This window comes from Plasmodium vivax, chromosome 6 (assembly GCF_000002415.2).
Source record: "Plasmodium vivax chromosome 6, whole genome shotgun sequence".
Taxonomy (NCBI): Eukaryota; Apicomplexa; class Aconoidasida; order Haemosporida; family Plasmodiidae; genus Plasmodium; species Plasmodium vivax.
In genome coordinates, this window is record NC_009911.1 from 376,473 (window position 1) to 401,248 (window position 24,776).

Sequence of the window (24,776 nt, forward strand, 5' to 3'; positions counted from 1 at the left end):
TTTATTTTTACTATGCATAAATATATTAATCTAATGCATTCAAATTATTGTGTTCAGGGAGTTCACAAATAATACTCTTTTGGTATAAGTTTTCTTTATTTTTTAATTATAACACCATGTTTTTTGAAAGTGTTGTGAATTTTTCTTATCTTAATAAATTCTTTTAAATAGTAGTACATCAAATTCAAGAGTATTTCACCGGTAATAAAAGACATTACAGTCATTGGAGCGGCTATAGTTGTTGCCGTAAGTGCCAACAGTAAAAATATTGAAAAAATTGTAGATTGTGTCATAATTGGCAAGAATACTTTGTACCTTTTAAAATAATAAGCAAGTTTTTCTTTTCTACCTCGAAGTTCCAAAAATTCACGTTCCGCAGTATGCTTCCTTCCTTTTAGGTAACGCATAAATTCCAATTGAAATTGTACATCCATTTTGTTAAGCATATTTGTCAGTTTTTCTTTTAAGCCTCTCTTTACTTTGCTATAATCGTAGTATTCCATCATGTACTGAGGAACCTTGCCATTTGGTGGTGGGGGGAGTTTTACTATATTTTTATTATTTACTTCGGGCTTCTTCTGTACTGCTTGATTATTATTATTATTTGGTGGTTTTTTATATTCAGTACTTCCTTCTCTATAATCGGTATTGTCTTCTCTTCTATAGTAACCATCCTCTGGTTCTTTTAGAAAATTATCATCTTGATCTTCATCAGAATCATTTTTTGATCTTCTATGAATTTTTCCATTTGCTAATTTATCGTTTCTTTTTCCAGGATGTTCACCATGTTTCAATTTGGACGGAGCTTTATCAGGTCTGCCATGAAACCTCGGATCTTGCATTTGTTCCCGAGCATTAGGTTTATTCTTCATTTTATTTAGAGATACACTTTCATAAAGATCCTCATCTTTTAACATATTACGTTTTCTTTCTTTTAAATTTACATTTCTTTCATGTCTAAAATGTTCGGGTCTTGCATTTAATAACCTACTAATCCTTACATCTACATTGTTATCTAGGTTTATTCTGTTCTCCCATGATTCCCCCAAATTGGCCGACTGCACGAAGGACAAAGACAAACGTTACATAAAATGTTTAAAACAAAATTTATTTGTTTACTTATTTTTACATTAATAAAACCAAAGATGTTTTTAAAATAGCCGTATGAAATGGGCAGAAGAGTATCTAAAGTATTAATCTATAAATAATTATTGTACCCCATAAGAGTTGGGAGATAACCATACCAAGGCGCTAAATGTAAGAATTTTAATTAAAGAAAACCCGAATATTTCTTTCATCAATTACTACTTTAGATTTATCATATATTATTTTATATAGAATGAGAAATATCTTTATTATATTATCAATGCAGAAAAAAGTTTCTTCTATGCCTGCTCAATTTTTTTTAAATATATTAATAATATTTTCCTTACTAAAACTAAAACATGATAAATAAATATAAATTAAATTTATATTTACCACAATTTTTAATAAAATTTAAATAAAAAAAAGGAAAAAAAAAAGAAAAAAATAAATAACAAAATAAATAACAAAATAAATAACAAAATAAATAACAAAATCGCATTAAAAAAATATTTCATGTAAATTCATATAAAAATATAAAATCCCAAAAAAATTAAAAAAACATTAGCATTACTAATCGTAAAATATTTAGAATATAAAAAAAAATAATATTTTTCTATAAGGATTAAATTTTAAACAAATTTACGCATTGTATATTTTTTCTGGGAAAAAAAAATAAAAATAATAAATTTCGACAATTCTACAAAATTTTCAACGGACCATTTTAAAAAAAAAAATATATATAAAATGTAGATAAATTTACGTTCATAATAATAAAGACCGTATAATTATGAGAATTATAGGGTAAAGGATTTCCATAGCTGACATGTAATACTTTTTTTTATTTAATAAAGCAATTTTTTTTTATAATATTGTCTGTCGTAATTTAACAACATAATTTTAACTATAAACAATAATTTTTTAATTATCAGAAAAAGTAAAATAGCGATTAATTTTTTTCCAATTATATAAATTATAAAATGTTATATATATTGTTATATTATATATAATATATTTTTTTATGCGATCCTTGTTTTTCCATTAACCGTAAATTTTTAAAATAATATTTTCAATTACTAATCAAATGTATAAGCCCCTGCAGTATTTTTATATATTTTAAAAAAAACTAAAGTACATAAATGTATTATATATTTTTTTACGCAACAATTGTAGAAATCGTTATTTTTTTCTAATTGGAAATATATTTTATTATCGCCAAATAGAATGGTTGAAAAAAAATCTGCAAATTCATTATTACGCGTTTTTTTTTTCTAAGAATAAATGTTTTATATGTATATTATTTGTAAATATTTTTATAAAATGTACTGCAAACTAAATATATAAAATAATATGCAGAAAAAAAAGTTAAAATTAGATCAGAAAAAGGAAACAATTTCCCGTTGCAACAATTTTCGTAATTTTCAATAAGGAAAAAATTAAAAAAATGTATGTATAATGGAAAGACATGATATTTAAAGATAACAAAAAAATTTTAATTTTTTAAGACTTTTTACTCATAATTTCTGGGCAATCAATTTTGTCATTTATAAAATATGCGATCAACTGAACCCCAATTCCTTTTTTTTTTTTTTTCCTGCATATGATATATAATAAATGCATCATATGAAAAAGCTGCTGTCCAATTTTTAAATGTAAAAGTACTATAAATTAGTAGGTGATATATGAAAAATTCCCAAAATAACAGAAATATTTTTTACATCGAAATGTCTTTTTTTTTACTATTTCTTATGGCGCATTCTTGACAATTATAAAAATGTAATAAACAAAAAAATATACCATTTTTATTATCTAAAAATTAACATATAAATTGTTGTCTAAAAGTAGCGTAAATTTCTCCCAAAACAACAAAAAATTATGGCGTTCAAAAAATATGAAAAAAAATCCTTTTACAAGTACAATTAAAAAAAAAGCGTTTATGTCCAATTTGCATCTTTAACCTTTACGCTGTTTAACTGTTGTATGTTCCTTCTTATGGAGAAAGCGCGAAGGTTAAAATAAAACATTAGTATAGTCTTAAATCCTCGGGAAACATTTGCAACATTTCTAAATTGGTTCAAAATAGAAAATTTAAAAGGTGGCAACTTAAAATTTGTTGATGATTATGTGTGTGGAACAAATATAAGAGCACATGGTTTTATGGGTTCTTGCGCATATGATAAAAATGGAATTTTTAAATTGATGTAAGTTATAAGTTATTGTTTTTTCATCATATAACTAATCCAATGTATTGATATATTTAAGGGCATAGCAAATAATTTATAATCCTATTAAAAATGATTATTTCTTTGAATATTTTTATTTTGCTCTTTACTTTTTTGTAAAATAAAAGAAGGGTATGTCGTTTTTTTGCCTTTTGAGCTTTTCTTAAGTGGTTAATTAGGACATGTATTAATTATGATTGCCAATTCTGTTTAAATGAATGTCTCGGTTATAATCCAATTTGAAAAACAGATGCCCTTAATTATTTTTTCGTCTTCTATTATCTTATAATTTTATAACTTCGTGATGTAACACCACAACAGCAACAAAAAACATATTCAGCAATATATTAAGGGATGCTACTTTGGGGGCTATCATCACAGTACTCAATAATCACATTTTAGCAGTTCATTCTACCTCCTTTCTGAAACATATTTGATATAATTTATAGACAGCGTGATTAACCATAGACCATTAAAACATTAGACCTACGTGCACATTGTTATTCTTAAACATATATAGTATATGCCAATTGTGCAGAACAACAAAGCAGATTTTAGCTAAAGGTTATGAAAACATGCGCATGGTGAAATGTAGATTAAAATAACAAGTTTTAAAAATGGCGCTTTTCCTTCACATCTGCAATTTTAAAATAGCATATTAGATTAGATAATGTTATGTTTTTCCTTAAATTAAAATCTATGCGCACAAAACGAGAAAAAATGAAACGATCACGTACAATTGAATGAATATTTAATATTAACGCATTTACGCCCGTTTTTCATTTTGCATTTCTCTTTTTCGAAAATGGACATTATTTATCTTTCTCCAATTATTTAGACATTTCAACGCGATTTTTTATTTTCTTACATTCCCCTTTTCCTATTTCAATTGTACCATTTTTCTCACTATTTTGAAAAACATTAGAATCATAATGCACTAATTATTTTTAGGATTATTTTATCATACTAATTACATGTGTTGCCTTCATAAATACATATATATACGGCAGGAGTGAGCGTTTAGTTTAAGCCCCCCACTATACACATATAGAACTAGCTATCGTTTTCACACAAAATGAAACGACGCCAAAATAAAAGGCATACGTGTGAAATAGCACATCTTTATCTTTAACTTTATCTTTATCCTTTTCTTTAACTTTATGTTAATGGATCAAATATTTTTCTTTTTTCTATTTGTTTTTTTCACATTTTTGCGGCCTATGGGCCTAATAAAAAGATAAATGCATTAAAAAAAATACATTTGTTAACGCAGTTGCTTGTAATTTAGATAAAAGCGCCGCGAATAAAGCATTCTTATGAAAATGCGTATATTTTTATGAGAACATGTAGTATTGTGACAATTAAGTGCACATTGCACAATAATAATTCTACTTTGCGTATTGTAGATTCCTTATAAAGAAAAAAATAAAAACAGAAGGAACAAAAAAAAACAAAAAAAAAGAACAAAACAAAACAAAACAGAAAAAAGGTATTATTCTTTATCTATAAATTTTTATTCAGATATGAACAAAAAAAAACATTTTTATGATAGGTATATTAATTGCATATTGTGCACTTATTCTTTATCTGAATATTTTATCATCAATTTGGGACCACTTTTCTATATAATTTTCATGCACACAGTTGTCAATTTGTAAGAAAAAAGTTCTTATACATATTTAACATTTTTGTAGATTTTTTTTTAACCTACCATAATGTTTATTGACGAATAATTCTAGCGGATTCGGCACTTTCTGCTTGATTCCAATATTTCCAAGTAAGTAATTGATAATTTTTCCATTCATTATTTTCTTTAACTTTTGCCATTTTTAAATGGTTCCATGATTCTTCCTCTTCTTCATTTAAATCTTCAATATCTCTTTCTTGCATTTTTTCTCTTAATGCATCTAAAAAAAATTCCAATCCTGCTCGATGTTCCTCATTTTGAGCTTTACGGAAATAATACAATGCATCTACAATATTACACCACCTTATGTGCCTAATTTCAGTTTCAGGTGTTATTTGACTGTTTTTTCCAACGAAGGATTCATACGTTTTTAGCGTAATGGTAAGCCAATCTATATTTTCGTCGTTTTCTAGTTGATTCCACTCATTTCTCAATCTAGTTTCATAGTTGTCATTCTCTAAATGCTCAATGTCACCATCATCATAATTGTTATAATCTATCACGTTAAATATATCTACAACGATTTCAGATAAATTATTATCTGATAGGTTTCGAGAATAATTTGCTTTAAGTGAAACCCTCGAAGATACATCGAACTCGTTGATGCCTAAGCTGTTATATATAAAGGGATAACAAAAGGAGATAATGAAAAAAAAATTATAGTTGGAATTTTGTCGTGTTAGGCTCCTCTTTTGAAATACAGATATGCATTTCTTAAACTTATGTTGATACATATATGTACACATATATCTATGTATTAACGTGCCCTATATAGTGTCAAATGATTTATTATGTTATTACCATAAAAGGTAGGAAATTGGAAAAAAGGACTTCAAAATTATTTTGTAGAACATTCTATAGATGATTAAATTTCAAAAATATTCGGAGACTGTATTTTCTTTAATATAAGGGTAAACACAATACTACTGATTGCTGTAATTATTTGCATATACAACTGATTATTTGTATATTTAACAATACAACATATGTAGTAAAAAAATTATAGAAAAAAAACTGTTATTAAAATTTCTGGAATTTTTTATATTATATTAATGCATAAAATAACTTCTCTTACAAAAAAATAAAAATAAAATATTCTTACATAATCTGTATTCTGATACGATTAACAATAATGGTTGTTATTCTATGAGGTCTTTTTTTTTTTTTTTTTTTTTTGCGTGGTTTGAGTTGCTTCTTTTTAATATAAATAAAGGATTAACAGAATAATCGAGGTATTCTATTTTTTTTTTTTATACTTTAACATAAAAAAAATAAATTAATCTAATTATACGTAAAAAGGCAACAAATTGAACAATATTTACTACTGCTTTACAACAAATATTTTTTAAATTTATTACTTCTGAGGCTTTCTTAAATATATAAAAATAATGTAGCACCGTTTTCATAAAATGCATCAACGTATGTCACAGTTTTTAGAACAAAATTTTAAATTAATTCAAATGATGGTGGTTGTAATAAAAATGTCTACCTTAAGGACGCTAAATTGCAATATTTCGGATTCCATCTTGTTTTTACTCTTCCTATTTTGTTTTCTTTTCTTTTTGCGTTGTTCTTATAAAAAGAGAATCACGAATACAAAATTATACAAAATTTTGATATTCCATTTAGCATTGTTTTTTCTTGTTTATTTATTATTCTTACTCGCATCTAAATTTATATTTTATGGTATTTTTTTTTTTTTATTCACGTATCCCAGAGTGCACGAAAAGACGCGATGTATCTTCTTTTCATTATACGAAATAGTAGTGTTGTATAAAAAACATATAATTATATATAACGACGTATAATTAATTATATAATATTACATATAATTTATAGTTTTTTAAAGAATGTATTTTTTCTTCCTTTCAAAAAAAATTCTTTTATTTAGTATAGGTTGAATAATAATAAAATAATTTATTATACAAACAAATTGTTTTTCTAAATATATTTTTTCTCATTTATGGTATGCAAAGATTTATTCAATTTTTATTTAATCGATGGAGCATTTTTTTTTTTTTTTCTTAATTTAAAAATTGATAATTCGATATATATTAAAAATTCATAATTTTTAATGAAAAAATTAATACTTCGAATTCTACATGGTAATATTTTTAACAGGGCGCAACCATGTCCGTTATGCTCTTTTGCATTTTCTTTACTAACATATAAATAAATACACCTTATTTCGTGCTTTTTGGCATAGAAAAAATTAATAATTCATTTTAATCATTTACTTTTATGAAATATGGAATTATTTATTTTTTCTAATTTTTAAAGAAATATGAAATACTAAAAAGCAGCGTAAAAGGACAGTAGGTGTATTACTATTATTATATATGTTTTATTTTTTTCATTCAATTAGTCGCCAATAACTGTGCGTTCTAATTGGTTGAAAAGGTTGTTCTTAATTATTCAACAAATGTTAGGTTAAAGACAAGTCCATAAAACGATAATTTTCATAAAAGAAATTTTTTATAATAATATTTATCTCCCATATTAATGTATATCGTGTTATAAATATAAGCAAGGATAACTTTTAAAAACAAAAATGGTTTTAGAACTAATCTGAAAATCGTTCGACATAATGTTTCATGAAAACAATATACACGAATGTAAAAAAGATATTCATTAATATGATTAAATAAAAAAGAAAATAACCTTTACTATTTTCTTGAAAAACAAAAATATCAATTTTTTTTAAACAAGAAAAAAAAAAATCATTTTCATATTTATAGATTTTTATATATAATTACAAATTACGTTTGGACTTTAACTGGAGGAAAAACTTGGCAATTTTTCGTCTTATTACAAACATAATTTTGTGAAACGACGTTTACTACAAAAAAGAATTTTATAGAAGTAAACGTTGTAGTAAGGTAATTAAGTTAAATTAAATGATAATCGCTGGTTATCCTTTTATTTTTGCCATTCCTTTAAGTGTGCATCTAAAAGTTGGCCATGACTTTCCATAATTTTGATTGTTATGGTGAACTTCTACTTCTTCCTGTAAATATGCTGTAATGTATCGATCCAAAATAAGCAGATACAAACTTCGAATCCTTTTTCCAATAATTGTTTCGTATGTTTTTTAATATATTTAAGAATTCTTTTGTTTTTTCGGATAATTATTATGCAATATGTATTTTAAGAGGTTTGCCACCCTATGACATAAATGTAGGAATATAACATTTATAGAGTGTGCCTCCGACGCCAATGAACGTGAAACTAAGTGAGGAAAAAATATATGGTAAAAAACTTTTCCCTTTTCTATTACATTATTATTACGCTCTCATTGTGTTATTATTGCTTTTACAAATACCCGATACCGTTGCATATAAATTAAAAACGACTGTCTGCCTATACTTTTGTTATCAAACACCATCAAGGAGCCTTTATTAATATTTAGCCTGCGAACGGACTGATACTACAAACGTACACAAGCAAGGTGTAAGAAAGCTGCAAAAAAAAATGATAGCAGACCCCCATTTTAAAAAAATTTCAAAATAAACATAAAAAAATGTGATTATATTCCATTTAACAGGCAAACGAAAATGAAATTTTCCTTCAGTATGATAATTTATTTTCCACGACAATACTTCTTATCACATGCATTAGTAATATTATTTTTACGCCAAATGTGTTATGCTCGATATTTATTTTTTTTATCCTTCAATATATATTATTAAAATTATTAAAATCGTATTTTTTTAGTTGATATAAAAAAAAATAAAAAGGTGAAAGAAAAAAAAAATTGTACATTTCGCTGAAACAAATCTTTGCTCTATTGGCAAAGGGACTACATCGTACAGGCCAATAAACGGAAATAGACTTGTATGCACTTGTTACAAATGCAAACAATTAAATCTAATTTAGAAATTTAAATAAAGTTACACAATTCAAATAATTATCATAGTGCTTGTAAATCATTCATGCATAAGCTTGATATATTTTCTCGTTTATTGCAGCAAGCAAAATGACTAAAATTACATCAGCACTACAATCAGAATTGCTTTTACTTACCAAAGTAGCATCATGAATAATCCAGGGGGGTTGATGGCTGCATGTGTTCAATATCTAAAAAAGAAAAAAAAAAGAAAAAAAGAAAAACGCAAAATGATGTAACATTTCTTTTTAAATGGAATTTTGCTCTTGAAATTTGAATTACTGTTAGGCATCAGAGGGATTCTGTGAATATTATCACAGTATTCTTCAAACTCATTAAATGTAGCTTCTTCAGAACTGTACGAACAAGAAAGTGTGCGTTTATTATATATACGTACATATATGTGTATATATGCATGGACATAATGACTATGCATTTGTGCTCTCTTTAAAACTTCACAAATGGAATGCTTAGAATTAACTGTGCATTAACAGCATTTCTCATTTTATTTTATTTTAATTGTTATTCTAGTTTTTATTTTATTTTATGTTATTTTATTTTATTTTCTGGTTACTCATTTTTGATCATCTTCCTTGAAGCAATTAACAACAGCAGTATCAGCAACGCTCCCGCCGCGGCAAAGTAAGTCTTGTCTGCAAAAAGAATTTTGGGTACAAAAATGTTTATAACATTCCTAAAATTAATTCCTTTTTAATTTACTCAACACCTTTCTCTATTCAGCATCTTTTTCTGCATACCTTTAAAGCCCCCTTTCGTAAAGCACTTGTAGGATGGATCTTCAAATTCCTTTTTCATGCAGCTAAGATACTCATAAGAATACACGTCAAAATAGTTCAAACAAAAATCCGATATTGAGCAACATAAATTTTTACTTTTCTCTCTAGAACAAGTATTCGATGATATTTTGTCCTCTACAGAGTTACAGTACTCTAAAGAAATATTATTGTTGCACTTGCGTACTGAAGACATTAATATAATATCTTCCCTTGTTGCTTTGACATCTCTGTATTTGTATTCTTTTATATCTAATTTTCCATTACTCAAATTATTATTACTATTTAAATGGTGACTATTTGTATTTTTCGTAAAAGTATCTTTATTCATATGCTTTCTCCTTTCTGCTTTATCATTTTTGATGCTATCCCTGTCATGTCCTTCTGCATCTGTAGTTTGATCAGAATTTGGTTCTTCATTCGGCGTATCATTACTTTTAAAATCATGCTTTTGTAAATCCTTTTCTTTTCCTCCATTTTTATTTTCTAAACTGTTAGTTGTATCATTAGTAGTTCTATCTCCACTTTCTGTTGATTCTAAACTTTCGGTTTTACTTAGCGCAGTTGCATCCTCACTTTGTTTACTGTCAGGGGTAGAGGCCCCGTTCTTTTCCGTGTCATTTTTTGATCTATCATTAGTGCTACCACCAGCGCTGTTCTCACGAATTCTATCCTCACCAACTACAGTCGCTGCATCCTTATTTGCAGAGTTATCTTCCCCCCCTCCATCTTTACTTCCTACAGTTTTATCCCTATCCTCAGGAACACCTTTATTAATTTCCCTATCAACTGCATCAGTAGTATCACCCGTAGCAGAGCTGGTACCATCTGAACTATTACTACTATCTTTAGTAGCCTTCGCCATATCATTATCTTGCCCCTTTCCCGTCTCACCTTTACTATTTGAATCAGGATTCGCCATTGATTCCGCAGGTCCATCGCTATCACTATTGTCTTTCGAATGCCTCAAACCATTATAGGGGGTTACCAATGGGTTTTCACCACTCACTACAGGTATAGATGCACTGTTCACAGTATCATCACCTGGGCTATTTGCTTCAACGGTGGACTCAGAAGGTCGACTATTTGATGCGCCTAAGTTTTCCTTTCCAGCTTCGGCAATACCTGTAACGCTTGCAGTGTCGTCACTTCTTTTACTTACAGATTTCTGCGGATCAACATTTTTAGCACTTACACTTTCGGCAATATCACTTCGCTGTACATCGCTTTCTGCAGGTGTCTGATTTCCATTTTGACCATCCCCCGTAACAGCTTTACCTGTGGTAGAACTATCTTGGCCACTGTTAACATTTCCATGCGTAGAATCTCCTGGAACCTTCTCCGCTTTACTACTATCTACAGGCTGACTTATCGGATTTGAATTGGTGGCCTGAGATTTAGCAGCATTGTCCACATTTGTCACAACTTCCTGAGTATTTTTTTTAGCCTCTTCAACGGAACAAACGCATAACTCAATATATGCACCATCACGTTTGTTAATTTCATTCTCAAAAGCCACCTCGTTAAATTCATCTAACTCCTGTTTTAGTATATCATAAGGAGTTACGATACCTGCCGTCTGAACCTTTTCTGCGTTTTTTACACTTATGAATTTATTTGACAGAACATCCCATTGATTTTTTTTTCTGGTTATCCATTGATCATATGATTTACACGCATTTTGACATGGTGGTACCTTACATACTTTTTTATCAGTATAATTGATTTTTCCATCACATTTTTCTTTCAGTTTTTGCACTTCTGTGGGCAATTCTGACACGTAATCCCTTCCCCATTCTCGAATCCATCTATATATCTGCGGTTCTATATTTACCGCAACATTTAATTTACAAATCCATATAAAATTCCCCTTTAATCTTTTTTTAACTGAGTACATCATTGCTGTCCAAATTTGTGCTTTAGATTCATTCCACCACTGTTTACGACGCTGTTGGGCCTTTTCATCAGTTCCAAAGATGCTGCGCAAATTATTTTCCACTACTTTGGAATATCCGATGCCTTCCATATCCGTTCCCATAATTATATCTCCAAAATCTCCCAAACTCCATCTTATATCCTTGCAAAAGTCTTTGTTATATCTGTAGTTATTCAACTTAAGTAATAAATCGCCCTCTACTGCAGCATCATAAATAAGTTTCCTTTTCAAATATAATTTTCGAAATGTTATATCCCTATGAAAATTTGTGTCTGTATTATTTACCAAATTCGTAAGTTCCTTCATACATAATTGATATCTTCGATCTGGTATACAAACATCCTTCTTAGTGTTACAGTCCCAATCTCTTTCCCGACGTTTTCTCTTATAATTACAGTTTTTCATTACAGTATTTTGAAGAAAAGCATGATTTATAATAGCACTAGAGATCGTTTTCTTATGATCAATATCGTAAGGATTGCCACCATTCGAGGAATTTTTACGAGAATTTCCCTCATGCCCAGTCACAAATTCAAGAACATTATCAAGGGTTCCCGCTGGCTGGCCATTGCTAGATGTCTCATAATCTAACATTACCAAATTGTTTGCACCTTTCCCGTTATCAGTTTTACTATCAGTTTTATGTTCTCCATCTTTTTCCTCCCCAGTTTTATCTCCTCCATCTTTTCCCTCCATGTAACTGTTGCCTCCAAAGTTATGCGCCCCGTAAATTGATTCCTTCAAAATGCGGCTGCTTCTTTTTCCATTCATTTGCGCATACTTTATTTTTAGTTCCGTTACTCCATATTTATATTTTATATTTTCCTCACTTCTTCTTTCATTGGTTCCTTGTAACCATCGTTCTAAGTTATCTTCCTCAACACAGTGGTGTCCTTTAGCTAATTTATAACCATTTTCACCTTTCACATATTCATTTTTGCATTCTAGAAGGGTTTCAATTGTTCGTTCTAATAATACATTATTTACCTGAGAGAAATGAAGAAAAAAATTGCAAACATCACGATTATTAGCTTTTTCTAATTTTCTTTTTAGTATAATTAAATATTTTTTTCCTTCATGATAATTTATTAGTGTGATAGAAAAATCATCCTTATATGATACCTTGTGTAACAATAATAAAACTAGGAGAACAAATAAAGAGCGGTTTTTTCCTTTCATAGTATTTAAAATTAAATGTATGTGGTAATATTATTCAGAACAGAAAGTGTACGTAATTTATTCAGCAAGTTGTTCTACACATATAACTAAACATATGAGCGAAAAAAAAATTTAAGCGCATATATCAAAAAACAGGGTACACCTAAATTGTATGAATCTAAATATATGTAAAACATAAAATTTTTGTGGCAATGTTTCGAAATTTTGTTGCTATTTTTAAAAGCTTTCGTTTTTTTTTATTAGAACAATGACCATTATGCGTACACTTTTATGTTAACAACACCTGTTCTTTTTCTTTTTCTTTTTTTTTTTTCCTAACCATCCCTTTTGTTTACATTTAATTAAAAAAAATTAAAATGTCAATAATTAAGCAAAAAATTTTTTTTTTTCATCTTTTCTCATTACACATGTAACCCATAGTACACCCCAAAACAAATAGTCAACATTGAGAAAAAAAAAGAAAAAAATTGGTTCAATGAGCACACAAATAGTGTACATGGTTAAGAGAATTTGTTCTAGATCTTGTGTGCAAAAGAAAAAAAATATATTCCAAAAATTTAAGCCCCTACTATATTTGTAATTATAAATTTTATTAAATTAGAAACTTGCTTGATCTTTAAATATTAATCAACTGCAGATATTTGACTAAATGGAAATCTTTTCGATTTATCTATTTATATATTTATCCATTTATCCATTTATAAATTTTAGCAGCTTAAATATACATAAAATTACCACGTAATTTCACACTTGCTCGCTTTGCGCTTTTTTCTTGCTCAAACAGTTGTTAATAGAACCGCTGAGGAAACAAAACGTAATAAACTTTTCATAACCTTAGATCTGAAAATTGAACAAATTTTTTTACTTCTCATAAGCGTACATTTCTTACATAAAATGAGAGCATGTGTATATAAGTGTGTAAAAACAAAGCATTATAAGGTAAACCCAAATGGGTAACGGAAATTTATACCTTTATTATCTACGCTTTGTTTAATTTTATACGATTTACTGTTGACGCTGAAACATCATAAGTTATTGTGTAATTGTTTATCCCTTAGTTGAATTCTGAAGGAATTAGGCTGTGTGTCGTAGTAGTAGTAGTAGTAGTAGTAGTAGTAGTAGTAGTAGTAGTAGTAGTAGTAGTAGCAAATTTGTAAACACCCTTTATGGTAACTTACAACCATTGGTCAAATTTTTTTTGTCATCGAGCATGTTCCTTTGCCTCTATGGTTTATATTTACTGTTAATTATATGCATAAAGTATTCAGTCAAAATAGGAACACTTCTGCTTTAGGAAATAATATCAAATGAGTTATCAAATTTGTTTATTTAGCGTTACAATTCGCACTTTAAACATCATTTTCGAGTTCCCATATATGTAATAAACTTCAAATAAAAGAGTTTATTAAATGTTCATACCCTCGAATATTTTTATTCGTCTTAGAAGTTCCTTTTTCTTCCTTTAGGTACCAAAGAACTTTTTGTTGAATCTTACACTTTTTATATGTTACTCTTATGCAACCTTTTCTTCGCGTTATTTATTTCTCCCTCGTTTTCATTTTTTTTTTTTTTTTTTCACTTTTTTCATTCTTTTATTATTAATTCATTCATTACTAATTCTTGCAGTTTAAACGCTATTTAACGGCATCAGTCCTCTTTACAGCCTCAATTCCGTTTGGCCCTAGCTTTATCCTTAGGACTATTCTACCATTCACAATTCTATTGCATTGAAAATATCACATGTACGTAAATCTACAGAAATGTAATATGCTTTCACTTGCGAAATTTACCTTATTATTTATTTTTTGATTCAATTAAACAAACTGAGTTTCGAGTACGTGCAATTTTCATAACTGAGAACCAAAATAAAATAGGCAGTTTTTATTTTATTTTAAAAAGTGAAACTTCGTCCTCGACTTTTTCTCCGTTAATTCTCATATTTTCATGTTAAAGGAATAAAAGCGTGGTTATTTTAACACTTCTTATTAAAATATTATACAAGCAGGTATAAATCCTCAAAATTTCAATAATGCAAAAAAGTTAAACAAAAAAACGTACATGAATATACATGAATGGAAAAAAAATTCTATAATAGCAATGTGTGCCACTATAATGATAGTTCTACGCGCATCGTATTAAAAATAGGTAAAACCTTTAGTGTAAAATTTATGTGTTCGCACTTTTTTTCCTTTTAGCAAGCCAATTCAATCGATATATTATGCTCATTCTCAACGAAAAAAAAAAAAAACCTTAACATCGTGTAGAACAAAATTGCACATTAGCAAAAAAAAAAAAAATATAAAAGCCTTAACATTTTAAAAAAAACCAATTCACCAACTTTGTAACCGTAACAGGTTATGCGAAATATGTGATTTAATCATCTTTTGCGAAGTTGTAAAAGTAGCCTAAGCGTCGACTACTCGTGTGACTAATTAGGGGCATGCTTCTTCTACCACACACAATTATCTCCACAAAAAAATGAACGCAAAAGTGTTAATATATCAACATTTTTGTTTCATAAATTATTGAACGACAGGTGCCTTTTTCGCTAAAAATGAATTTGAGGGATCCCTAAAAAGGTAATGCATCATTAAACGCATTTAGCAAAAGAAGTTATAGAACACCTTCCAACGGTGAAAGAAAACACATATTATGTATTAAATGAATAATCGTTCAATCATCGTTTCTCCTGATTTTCAAGGAAACACGAATTTTTTCCTAACGGCAAAACGATATATTGTTATCCTCATAAATACATGTGTGCGTTTGAATAAAATTGAATTTGTTGTGGACTATTTTAATTTTAAAAGAGTAATTCACCGCACCAATTCATTACGTTTCTTAACATGTGCTAATTATTATGTACCAGGAGGCATATGCCTTCTTTCCTTTAATGGTTGCAAGAAATGCAATACGAGTCATCATACTATTGCCGTTTCTATTCGTTTGCCATTTTTACGCATTCATCTTTTTTTAATTAACAAAAATTTAAAAGAAAAAATCTAATTCAAATGGAAACTTAAATAAATTTAAAAATTAACTACGCGACGTTGCCAACGATGTAGCAGAAAGAGGGGGACAAAAAAATGTATACAACAAAATGTGATAAAAAAAACTGCAAAATGTGTTATTTGAAAAATTAATATATAAAACAAAATTAAAATTAAAATTAAAAATGGAAAAGAACAAATTAGCAGAAAATTACATTTCCCCATTCCGTTACACGAACATATGTGTATGCATTATTTATTTCCTTTAATTGCAATTTTGTCGTGCATAATAATAACAATTTTTATTTTATTGTTAGTGTGAAAAACGCCAAAACTGGTGGTGGGTGCGGGTCATTTTTTTTTACATTATGAGTCATTTTTATATTTAAATATAGAAAGAAACACCCCCAAGCAATTTATTTTTAAATTGCAACCAAATATTCAAATTTATCTTTCATTTTAAAACAAAATTACAATTTAAGAATCTCTGACGCCCAATCGCCCAAAAATATTTTTGAAACATTTTATTTGAAAAAAAATAAAATATAAAAAATATAATACATAGTATAATTTTGTCTGTATTTTAAATATTTGTTCTTCGTCGCTTTAGACAATACTACATATATAAAAGGTCTATTCAACACCATATATTTTTAATCCTAAGTTTTTGCGAATTCGTTTGTTCTTTGTACGATGTATATATACCTGTGTATATTTTCTGTCATTTGACATATTTCGTGTACTTTTTTGTAAGATAGTCTTTTAATCACTTTTCGTTTTTTTTGGTCTATGTTTGGCGAAATAATCTAACGCAGTGTAATACCACGGACAACATAAAAGAATTATACACTTTAGTTATATACAAAATATAGCAGTAACATTTTTATTAATAAAGCAGCTTTTCCGCATCTTTCAAGATATATCAAAAAAAAAAAAAGAAGGGAAAAAATGAAAGATAATAAGAAGAATCCAAATTTTCTTTTGTCCATAATATCTTCGTTGGGGAATATAACAAAAGGAAAGAGTTCCTTTAAAAAATCGTTCAAAGAAAAGGAAATAAAATTAAAAAGCAACAAATTTGCAACATATATATTTTTCAAGTCTGTTTTTAGTGTATTAGTTCTGACTTTGTATTACCTTCTCCTACAAGTATGTAACTCTTTTTTTTAATTAATCAGCACGCACCCTTATACACCCACGATATTATCGCTTTTTCATTTACCCTAAACTACACGAATAAGCAAATCTTTGAAAGTAATCCTTTTCCTTTCCTTCCCTTCTTTATACTATAATTTTTATAGAACATCAACACATCTACAGGAAATATATATTCAAATTCACACTTAAATAATAGGCACTCGAGGATATTATATCAAGACATTCCTTCATTTTTAAAAGGATCCAAAGTTAATATTGCTTTCGAAGGACAGAAGAAGAATCCATTTTCATTCAAACATGATGATAATAACAGTTCTTCTGGAAATGTGGATAAACAGAATGACGACTTAAAAAAGAATTTTTCCAACGACAACCAATTGAAAAACAACACGGGAAAGCCAGGAGAATATAATAAAAACGAAATCATGTTCAGTTGTGCAAATACTGGTAAATGTGAAGAAATAACAGAAGAGGAATTGAACGATAAATTAAATAACATAAAGGGGGCGGTTAACACCAAAACGATGCATCTCGTATGGAAATATGTGCATAATCATGAGAGGGTAAATTTTATTCGAATGCAACAAGAAACACAGAATTATTGTAAATTGTTAGCTAAACATTATAACATACCAAAAGAATTTGAAACGAAAAAATGCAAACATGTAGATGATAAAATAACGAATGCACTACTAAAAAAAGAACGTTTTGATTTAAAAAATATAAAGGAATTTGCTAAGGAAGATATTTGTGCAAGGTGGGAATTTCTGAGGTACATCAATTTGAAGAGAAGGTCGTGGAAAGAACTTCGAGAATCCACAAAGGAAAAGTGGGCAAACTATATAAATGACTTGTTCAAAAATTATAAAGCTAAAAAGTGAATCTATACATGTGAGGAAGATAAAAAAAGGGTTCCCATTTTGCCCCTGGATAAGCACGCATTGATCATCTTACGAGCGCACACAGATGAAAGAAAAAAGGTCAACAAGTCGTATACATGCACTGTAATTGTACCGTGTTCTAAAATGTCCCTACCTGGAGCAGACAAGTAATGGGAAAAAAATAAAAATGTCAAATAGAAAAATACTTACAAGGATTAATCATTTTGTTACTTAGGATTCCGTACCAACCGCTGCTCAAAATGTTGTTAATTATGGGGACTCACGAAATAATTTTACGAGAATACTTAAGATGTCAACATTTCAGGCACACCTGTTACATCTTGTACAGTAGCATAAAAAAAAAAAAAAAAAAACACTCTTGTTAAAAATTGGCTTATCTCTTATCAATATTTTTAAATCAATAAAATTTTCGATCTTCCATAGTGAGTATACAATATAACGTTATAAAATATTTTGCTCGTGCATATTTTCCGTGAATATCATTTTAACAACCGCATATAATCTTGTTGTGCATTTTTTAATAAAGGAACATATGTGTGCGATTCTTTGAACTTTTTTACCAAAAGGATATATGACTGCCTTGAAAAATACAACGAACGAAATTAAAAATTGCATATGGGCTAACAAAATAGCGAATTATTAATAAAAATTGCATCGATTAATGTTCAGACAGATGTTAAGATGTAACATTTTCCAATTCGTCCTTGTTAACGCATACAGCTTAGCTCAATTGTTAATTTTGTCAAAAATAAAATTTTGAATTTTTGTTTTTTGACCTGTTTTGTAGGCGCACCAAAATTGGTATTTCCTTGGAGAGTGCTCTTTTTATGTATTTCTTCACATATCAGTCACGATATTTAATTTTACTTTTATAATAGCACATTTTTTCTCATTAGTCATTTCTAAGATTTTATTTAGGACACAAACAATTTAATAGTGCAATGTAAGATGATCTATTATACTGCAACGTGATAGCATTACTACTATATCTTAGTTTTCTAATTTTTTAAAACTAAAAAAAATAAGTGCAGAGAATGACAACTAAACTGTTGATGATGTTGCCCTCGTCTGAGTGGTGTTAGTTCTTTTCCTACTTCACACTGATGTTTGTTCAAAAGGTGACACTGTTTTCAACTAATAAGTAATTAATTCGTGCGATTGTCTTCATAAAATTAAAAACAAATTCTACTTTTACAAAAATTACTCATTTGATATGTATTAAATTTTTTGGAAAAAAGAAATTATCAGTCTTACAATTATTAGTTAACTTTTTCGTATAACCGTTTTAGCTTTTTCCAAATGTAATTCTTAAGGTAAGTTTCGTCTGCATAAATGCACCTATATTTTGAGGCTTTATTCTGTCTCATTTTTCCCATTAGTAAAAATTAGTAGAGGTAAAAACAGATGTATGAGCCAATATCTTTAACGACTCATTAAGGATCCATCCTGCTTCTACATAATTGATGCATGCTATTTTCACTTCGTGTCTTACATATATATAGCATATTCGTCTTCCTATTCGCGTATTGTAAGGTTTGTATTTAAAACGAAATGGTACATCATAGCCAATGAACAAAGGAAAAAACGATCCTTTTGTTAAAATCATTTTAACAATTATTGAAGACATCCTACTTTCGTATTGAAGAAAGGATTTTAAAAAAAGGTAACCTTATTCGTTGCATAATTCATTATTTTTTCCACATATTTTAAGGCTTTCATTGTTTATAAGATTGACATTCGTAAACTTGAGAATGCGAGCTACAGGACCAACTGAGGAACTTTTCTGTGAGTAGCTCAGTGCACACATCATGCGCAAAGAGGACTACATTAGCTGCTCTACATATTAATAAAGTATGTTAATTATTTAGCTCGCTATGTGCTTTCATTAAATGTGCATTAATGCATTTTTATTAATGGAACTACTAATGGAGTAAATCTGCACGTGTAACAGAAAAATTTTGATCCCCTTTAGTGGCATTATCAATTTCTTTTTAACCAATCTTTTCATTTAAAAATTGGTGTCTTTGTTGTTATTTTTCTAATTTGCAAAACATTTTTAATAACTATCCTAAACTCTTTAAAATATTTTCAAATATATATATAAGCATATATGAGTAAGTTAACTAAATTTGCGTTTCTTAAACTTCTTTTGATTCGTTAAAGCCTATTAACTCATTCTTTCCGATAGGCACAGAGCATAATGTAGAACTCCCATCTACTTTTATGAAATAAGAAATAAAATGAACTCCTTCGTTTTAAAGAATTTTATGGTTATTTCATTGCCTTTATTTTTTTTGTTGATTCAATATAATGAGAAGTATATTATAATAAACAATCAACGAATGTGTGCATTTCGTGAAATTACCATTTATGCAAATACTATAGTGTTTGATGATACTACATGACATTACTATTGCAAACATTCTCAGCATACTTAACCAGTATGTCTAAAATAAAAAAACATATTATTTTTAATTTAACTTCGGAAATATTTCTTCAATATGCAATGCAAATATAAGGCTCTATGCGTGGACCCTAAAAGAGAATAAGCAACAAATTTTATAGCACTCTAAAAGTAGCAGATATGATCTAATGCATTATTTGCTGTATTAAAAAGGATTGCACTTTTGCATTATTCGAACTTCCCTTTTTTTTCATGTCAAAAAATATAGCTTTTTATTTTTATTTATTATAAAGCAAAATAAGTCTATGATTAAAAGAAAATTTCATTCTTAATAATTTAGTATGATTCCATTATAGGAATAGAAAAATTATATGAAAAATGAAAACGAAAAAAAAACTATAAAAATATTTAAAAGCAATATTCTTATAGTGTCTTATATGTTATAGTAAATATAAATTTAATTTCCCGAAAGAATACAGGATTTCCAAAAAATAGGAAAGCAATTATTTCAGAATAACAAGAAAAACAAAAAAAAAGAATCTTTACAAATGTAGACAAATCCTAATAATAAAGATTATAAAACCAGGATAAATTAAAATAAAAAATTTTAAAATATAACAAATAAAAAAAAAAAAGTAATAATATGGCGCAATTACGAATTGCAGAGCAGTCCATAAAATACATAGGTATATATATCTGCATATACATATATATAGATTGGCACATATAGATATAACTGCGTAAATTCAAACGTATTTACCAAAAGAAAATTTTAATATTTTTGGCCCTTCTTAGTATCACTAATACGATAAACTTAAACAAAAGTAAACATTTTAATTATTCATTTTATAAATAAATTTTAAAAGCCAGGTCCTCCGTTTTAATTCTGCAGATATTTTTCATTCCAAATTAAGTAGCACACTTGATTGCAGTGCTTATAACAAATAAATTTAATGTCGGTGGTTATTTTGTTCCAATCCGTTTTTTCCTTATTTTACCATTTACACAGTGTGAGAAATTTGAAATTTTACACCCTGCCTTATTTTTTGTACCATGTATCTGCAGCATAATTATGTCTTTGTATTTCGCAAAATGATTTACCTAGAGATTTGCTAGTGTGGGTTCCTTTATACAGAGCCATAATATATATATGCAGATATATGTGTATATATATGTGAACATATGCACTACTGCGCCTTCCCGCAAAATCGTAGCTGCGGCATTTTCATTCTTCGGCTATAGAGATCCGTTATGGTAAGTTTAGCGCGATGTTCCACGTTATTTAAGTACAGGCCATATCACATAGGAGTGTATGCTATGCTGTGTCCACTTTCATCGGAACTAGTACTAAAACGATCATAACTGCCTAATATTGAATCCCCGTCGACAGGATAGTTATTATACAGAAAGTCTCTTTTTATTCGTTTACGTTTTCGTGAGAAGAGGTTTCCAAGTGGAGTAAACTGAAAAAAAAAAAATAATAAAATTAAGTAAAATAACGTAGAATTAAGCAAAATTAAGCAAAATTTAGCAAAATAACAAATGACATGATTATGTAATATTTATGGAAAACATCTAGTACTGTAAGCAGCATTTCGGTGTTTACCTTCGACAAAGCTGATATAAGCATTGTGATTAACAATACAGAAAGAAATCCACACGTAGCAATTTTAATTAATGGAAATCCTTGTTCATTTTTTAATCTTGAAAGAATACCATCATCGCTATGTACTTCACTTGGAATTTCTGCGGTTTGTACTGTGTCAGTTGCAATTGTAACTGTCTCACTTGTCAGTGGAACTGTAATTCTTGTAGGTTGCGCTGTAACAGCTTGTGGCTCCACATCAACAGGTGCTGCTTTTACAGCCCCAGCTTGCAGATTTGCTGCAGCACTAGGAGGTTTCACTTCACCACCATGTGCTAAATTTACTTTTTGTTGTGAAGGGTTATTGCTGAACGGTAGAACATACTGATTATACCTTGCTATGAATTCCGTAGGTGATTTTTGGAAATCATAGAATACATCTAAGACCTTTTTATAACAAGGATTCCACCATGATTGAATATATAGTTTAGATAATTCATATTTAGTAAAGACTTTTCTTGGATCATATAAGAAATAACCTTGAATATAATCTGTACAAATGTTACTTCCTCGCTTTCTACATAACGGTTCAAAGGAGAAAAATAATGGAATTCTCTCTTTAAGATAATCGAAATATGTTTGACATGCATAATATGTACTCTTCCCAATTTCCCCTTTAATGAAATTATAATTTTCAATATAATCCAAAAAATTCTTCACTTGTTTTATATATGGTAAAAAGTTATCCCTAAATAATGTTTTATTTGGAAAACATACCTCCTTACCATTTTTTACTGAATAACTATGAACAGTAAATTTTTTCCATATTACATCAAAAAGATTAATGATACCCTGGAAATCGCTTTCCTTGTCAGTAGACTTAAGTTTTTTATACACTTCATCGTAGAGCCAATAATTTATATCAAAACAATGCTTCTTACGAAAAGTATCGTCACTGTCATCTCGTAACAGTTCCACGTTTTTTATGAGTTGTCCGCAAAGTTTATAAGTCCATGAATCTTTAGTGTATGTATTTAATACGTCACTACAGAAATTATTGACATCATTTAAATTGTTCTCATTTATCAATTTTTGGTAAAATTCATATGAAGGTAACGCTTTTAGTTGAGGACTCTATAAAATTAAAAAAATATATTAGTAGACATATACAAATTTTCAAGAATCTATATTTAACTATATTTCATGTTTAATCTAATTTACTAGTAAAGAAGCTACATCGATTATTTAAAAAAGGAAAAATTACTGTTATGGTTTCCTCCATATGTTTATGCTATGATCCTTTGTATAATGGTTTATGACAAATTGGTAAAGTGTTAAAATTTGCCAGTAAATAATTTGTCATATTTGACAAAATAAACAGCTCGAACAGTAGTAAATACAAAAGTACATGATGTATTATCGTTCAACGTTTTATGAAATCAATAATTTTGGAATTCCTTAATTGTGTTCTTTTTCAATATATATATTTTAAAACATAGCATCTGTACCAAATTTGCATGGATGTATTATCATTGATGTATCATTTATTTTTTCGTAAAGCTTCAAGATTTTTAAAAAAAGAAAAAAGTTAAACGAAAAAGATTAACATATAGAAAAAATGCTATATAGGTAAATGAAAGAAAAATTACTTTATAAAATTTTTTTAATAAATATTCAGAATTATAAGAAAATTAATTTTGAAAAGAGCCAAATTTTGGTAATACATATAAAAATTGATATTCCTAGTGATTCATGTATAGACAGAAAACATATTTCCTTCCTAAGCTTTTTTTTTTTTTTTGTTCTAGAGCATTTTATTATTCGTAGTAAATTTTAAGTGCTTAAATGTAGACCCTATTTTTTTTAACTCCTATATATGTATAAACCCCTTTACAGTATATAATATTGAATAGTCCCCCCCATCCCTTATTATTTATGCATTAGTTGTTCATTTGCCCCGTTTCAAATTGAACAAATTTGCATATTACCTTAATGTTATATTTAAATATATATATGTAATTAAGCCTCATATCGAAAAATATATAAGATTTATAGTAAGAATAAATGAAAGGCCATTATTTTTACCAATTACGAAGTAAATAATAAAATTTACAGTTTATAAATAATCCGAAATATATTGAAACCGATTAATTCTGTTAAAATATTTATCCTTCTTTCCTTTTAGTTTAATTTTGTTAATGCAATTACTTTTGTAGGCACCTCCTTTGCTACGGATATATAAAACGGCGTATTAAGTTTTTTTTTTTTTTTTATAATTTAAACAAAAAAACTGTCATATTATGTTTCTCTTATATTATATATATGTTTTATGCATTTAAGATACTTAAAATTATGTTAATTGTTTTATAATGAATAAAAACGTGAATCTAAATACGAATTGTGAAGATAATTGACAAGGCTAAAATAATTTTGATCTAATCGGGTTGAAAAAATGGTATATATATTATGGCCATACATCTTTTATATTGATCAAAAGCATGAACAAGTGGGTTATGCGTAAAGCCCTACATTACAACGTTTTTATGCTTCTTATTATTGATATAAAAAATAATAATGCATAACCTTTAGGTGGTAATTTTAATTCGTAGATTTTATAAATAAAATATTCACGCTTTTCCATATAATCTCTTAAAAATATTTTTATTAATGTATGTTAATTTTATCGAAAAATACAATAAAATGTTGAAAAATGTAAATTTTAAAAAAATTATAAGCTAAACATTTCCTCTTATGGTGCCAAATAAAACTACCCAGTGGAATTACTGCCTCATAAAATAGCAAGAAATATAAAAAAAAAACTGTTGTTTTATTTCATTCGCATTTTTTACATATTCATTGAATTTTATACCTTATATGATATGTTGTGAATAATATAAATAAAAACAGTTCATGAAAAAAAATATTAAAATAACAATAAAGTAATAATAAT

General features: G+C 27.9%; 5 protein-coding genes across 5 annotated transcripts, besides 10 other annotated features; 1 reads left to right on the forward strand and 4 right to left on the reverse strand.

Annotated features, from left to right (window-relative positions):
• Positions 1-95: 95 nt before the first annotated feature.
• On the reverse strand, positions 96-1,499 carry PVX_004539 (variable surface protein Vir12-related; the record flags this gene model as incomplete). The annotated part of the gene is made up of 2 exons (XM_001608335.1): positions 1,218-1,499; positions 96-1,058 (listed from the first exon to the last, which is right to left on the reverse strand). Exons 1-2 carry the CDS (start codon positions 1,296-1,298, stop codon positions 96-98), a joined length of 1,044 nt encoding a protein of 347 aa, XP_001608385.1. The 5' UTR covers positions 1,299-1,499.
• A 3,525-nt stretch (positions 1,500-5,024) lies between these two features.
• PVX_110805 (hypothetical protein, conserved) lies at positions 5,025-5,726 on the reverse strand (the record flags this gene model as incomplete). Its single annotated transcript, XM_001608336.1, has 1 exon — positions 5,025-5,726. One exon carries the CDS (start codon positions 5,724-5,726, stop codon positions 5,025-5,027), a length of 702 nt encoding a protein of 233 aa, XP_001608386.1.
• Positions 5,727-9,025: 3,299 nt separating this feature from the next.
• On the reverse strand, positions 9,026-12,787 carry PVX_110810 (Duffy receptor precursor; the record flags this gene model as incomplete). Its single annotated transcript, XM_001608337.1, has 5 exons — positions 9,026-9,069; positions 9,161-9,234; positions 9,453-9,531; positions 9,637-12,595; positions 12,731-12,787. 5 exons carry the CDS (start codon positions 12,785-12,787, stop codon positions 9,026-9,028), a joined length of 3,213 nt encoding a protein of 1,070 aa, XP_001608387.1.
• Positions 10,626-10,649: a microsatellite.
• Positions 11,315-11,396: a microsatellite.
• Positions 12,480-12,505: a microsatellite.
• Positions 12,788-12,824: 37 nt separating the features above from the next.
• Positions 12,825-12,847: a microsatellite.
• Positions 12,848-13,603: 756 nt separating this feature from the next.
• Positions 13,604-13,645: a microsatellite.
• A 167-nt stretch (positions 13,646-13,812) lies between these two features.
• On the reverse strand, positions 13,813-13,971 carry PVX_110815 (hypothetical protein; the record flags this gene model as incomplete). The annotated part of the gene is made up of 1 exon (XM_001608338.1): positions 13,813-13,971. The coding sequence occupies one exon, from the start codon at positions 13,969-13,971 to the stop codon at positions 13,813-13,815; it is 159 nt and encodes a 52-aa protein (XP_001608388.1).
• Positions 13,972-14,109: 138 nt separating this feature from the next.
• Positions 14,110-14,175: a microsatellite.
• Positions 14,176-16,307: 2,132 nt separating this feature from the next.
• Positions 16,308-17,816, forward strand: PVX_110820 (Phist protein (Pf-fam-b); the record flags this gene model as incomplete). The annotated part of the gene is made up of 2 exons (XM_001608339.1): positions 16,308-16,926; positions 17,079-17,816. Exons 1-2 carry the CDS (start codon positions 16,726-16,728, stop codon positions 17,814-17,816), a joined length of 939 nt encoding a protein of 312 aa, XP_001608389.1. The 5' UTR covers positions 16,308-16,725.
• Positions 17,817-18,840: 1,024 nt separating this feature from the next.
• Positions 18,841-18,865: a microsatellite.
• Positions 18,866-19,625: 760 nt separating this feature from the next.
• Positions 19,626-19,654: a microsatellite.
• A 1,144-nt stretch (positions 19,655-20,798) lies between these two features.
• Positions 20,799-20,832: a microsatellite.
• Positions 20,833-24,580: 3,748 nt separating this feature from the next.
• Positions 24,581-24,605: a microsatellite.
• Positions 24,606-24,776: the final 171 nt, after the last annotated feature.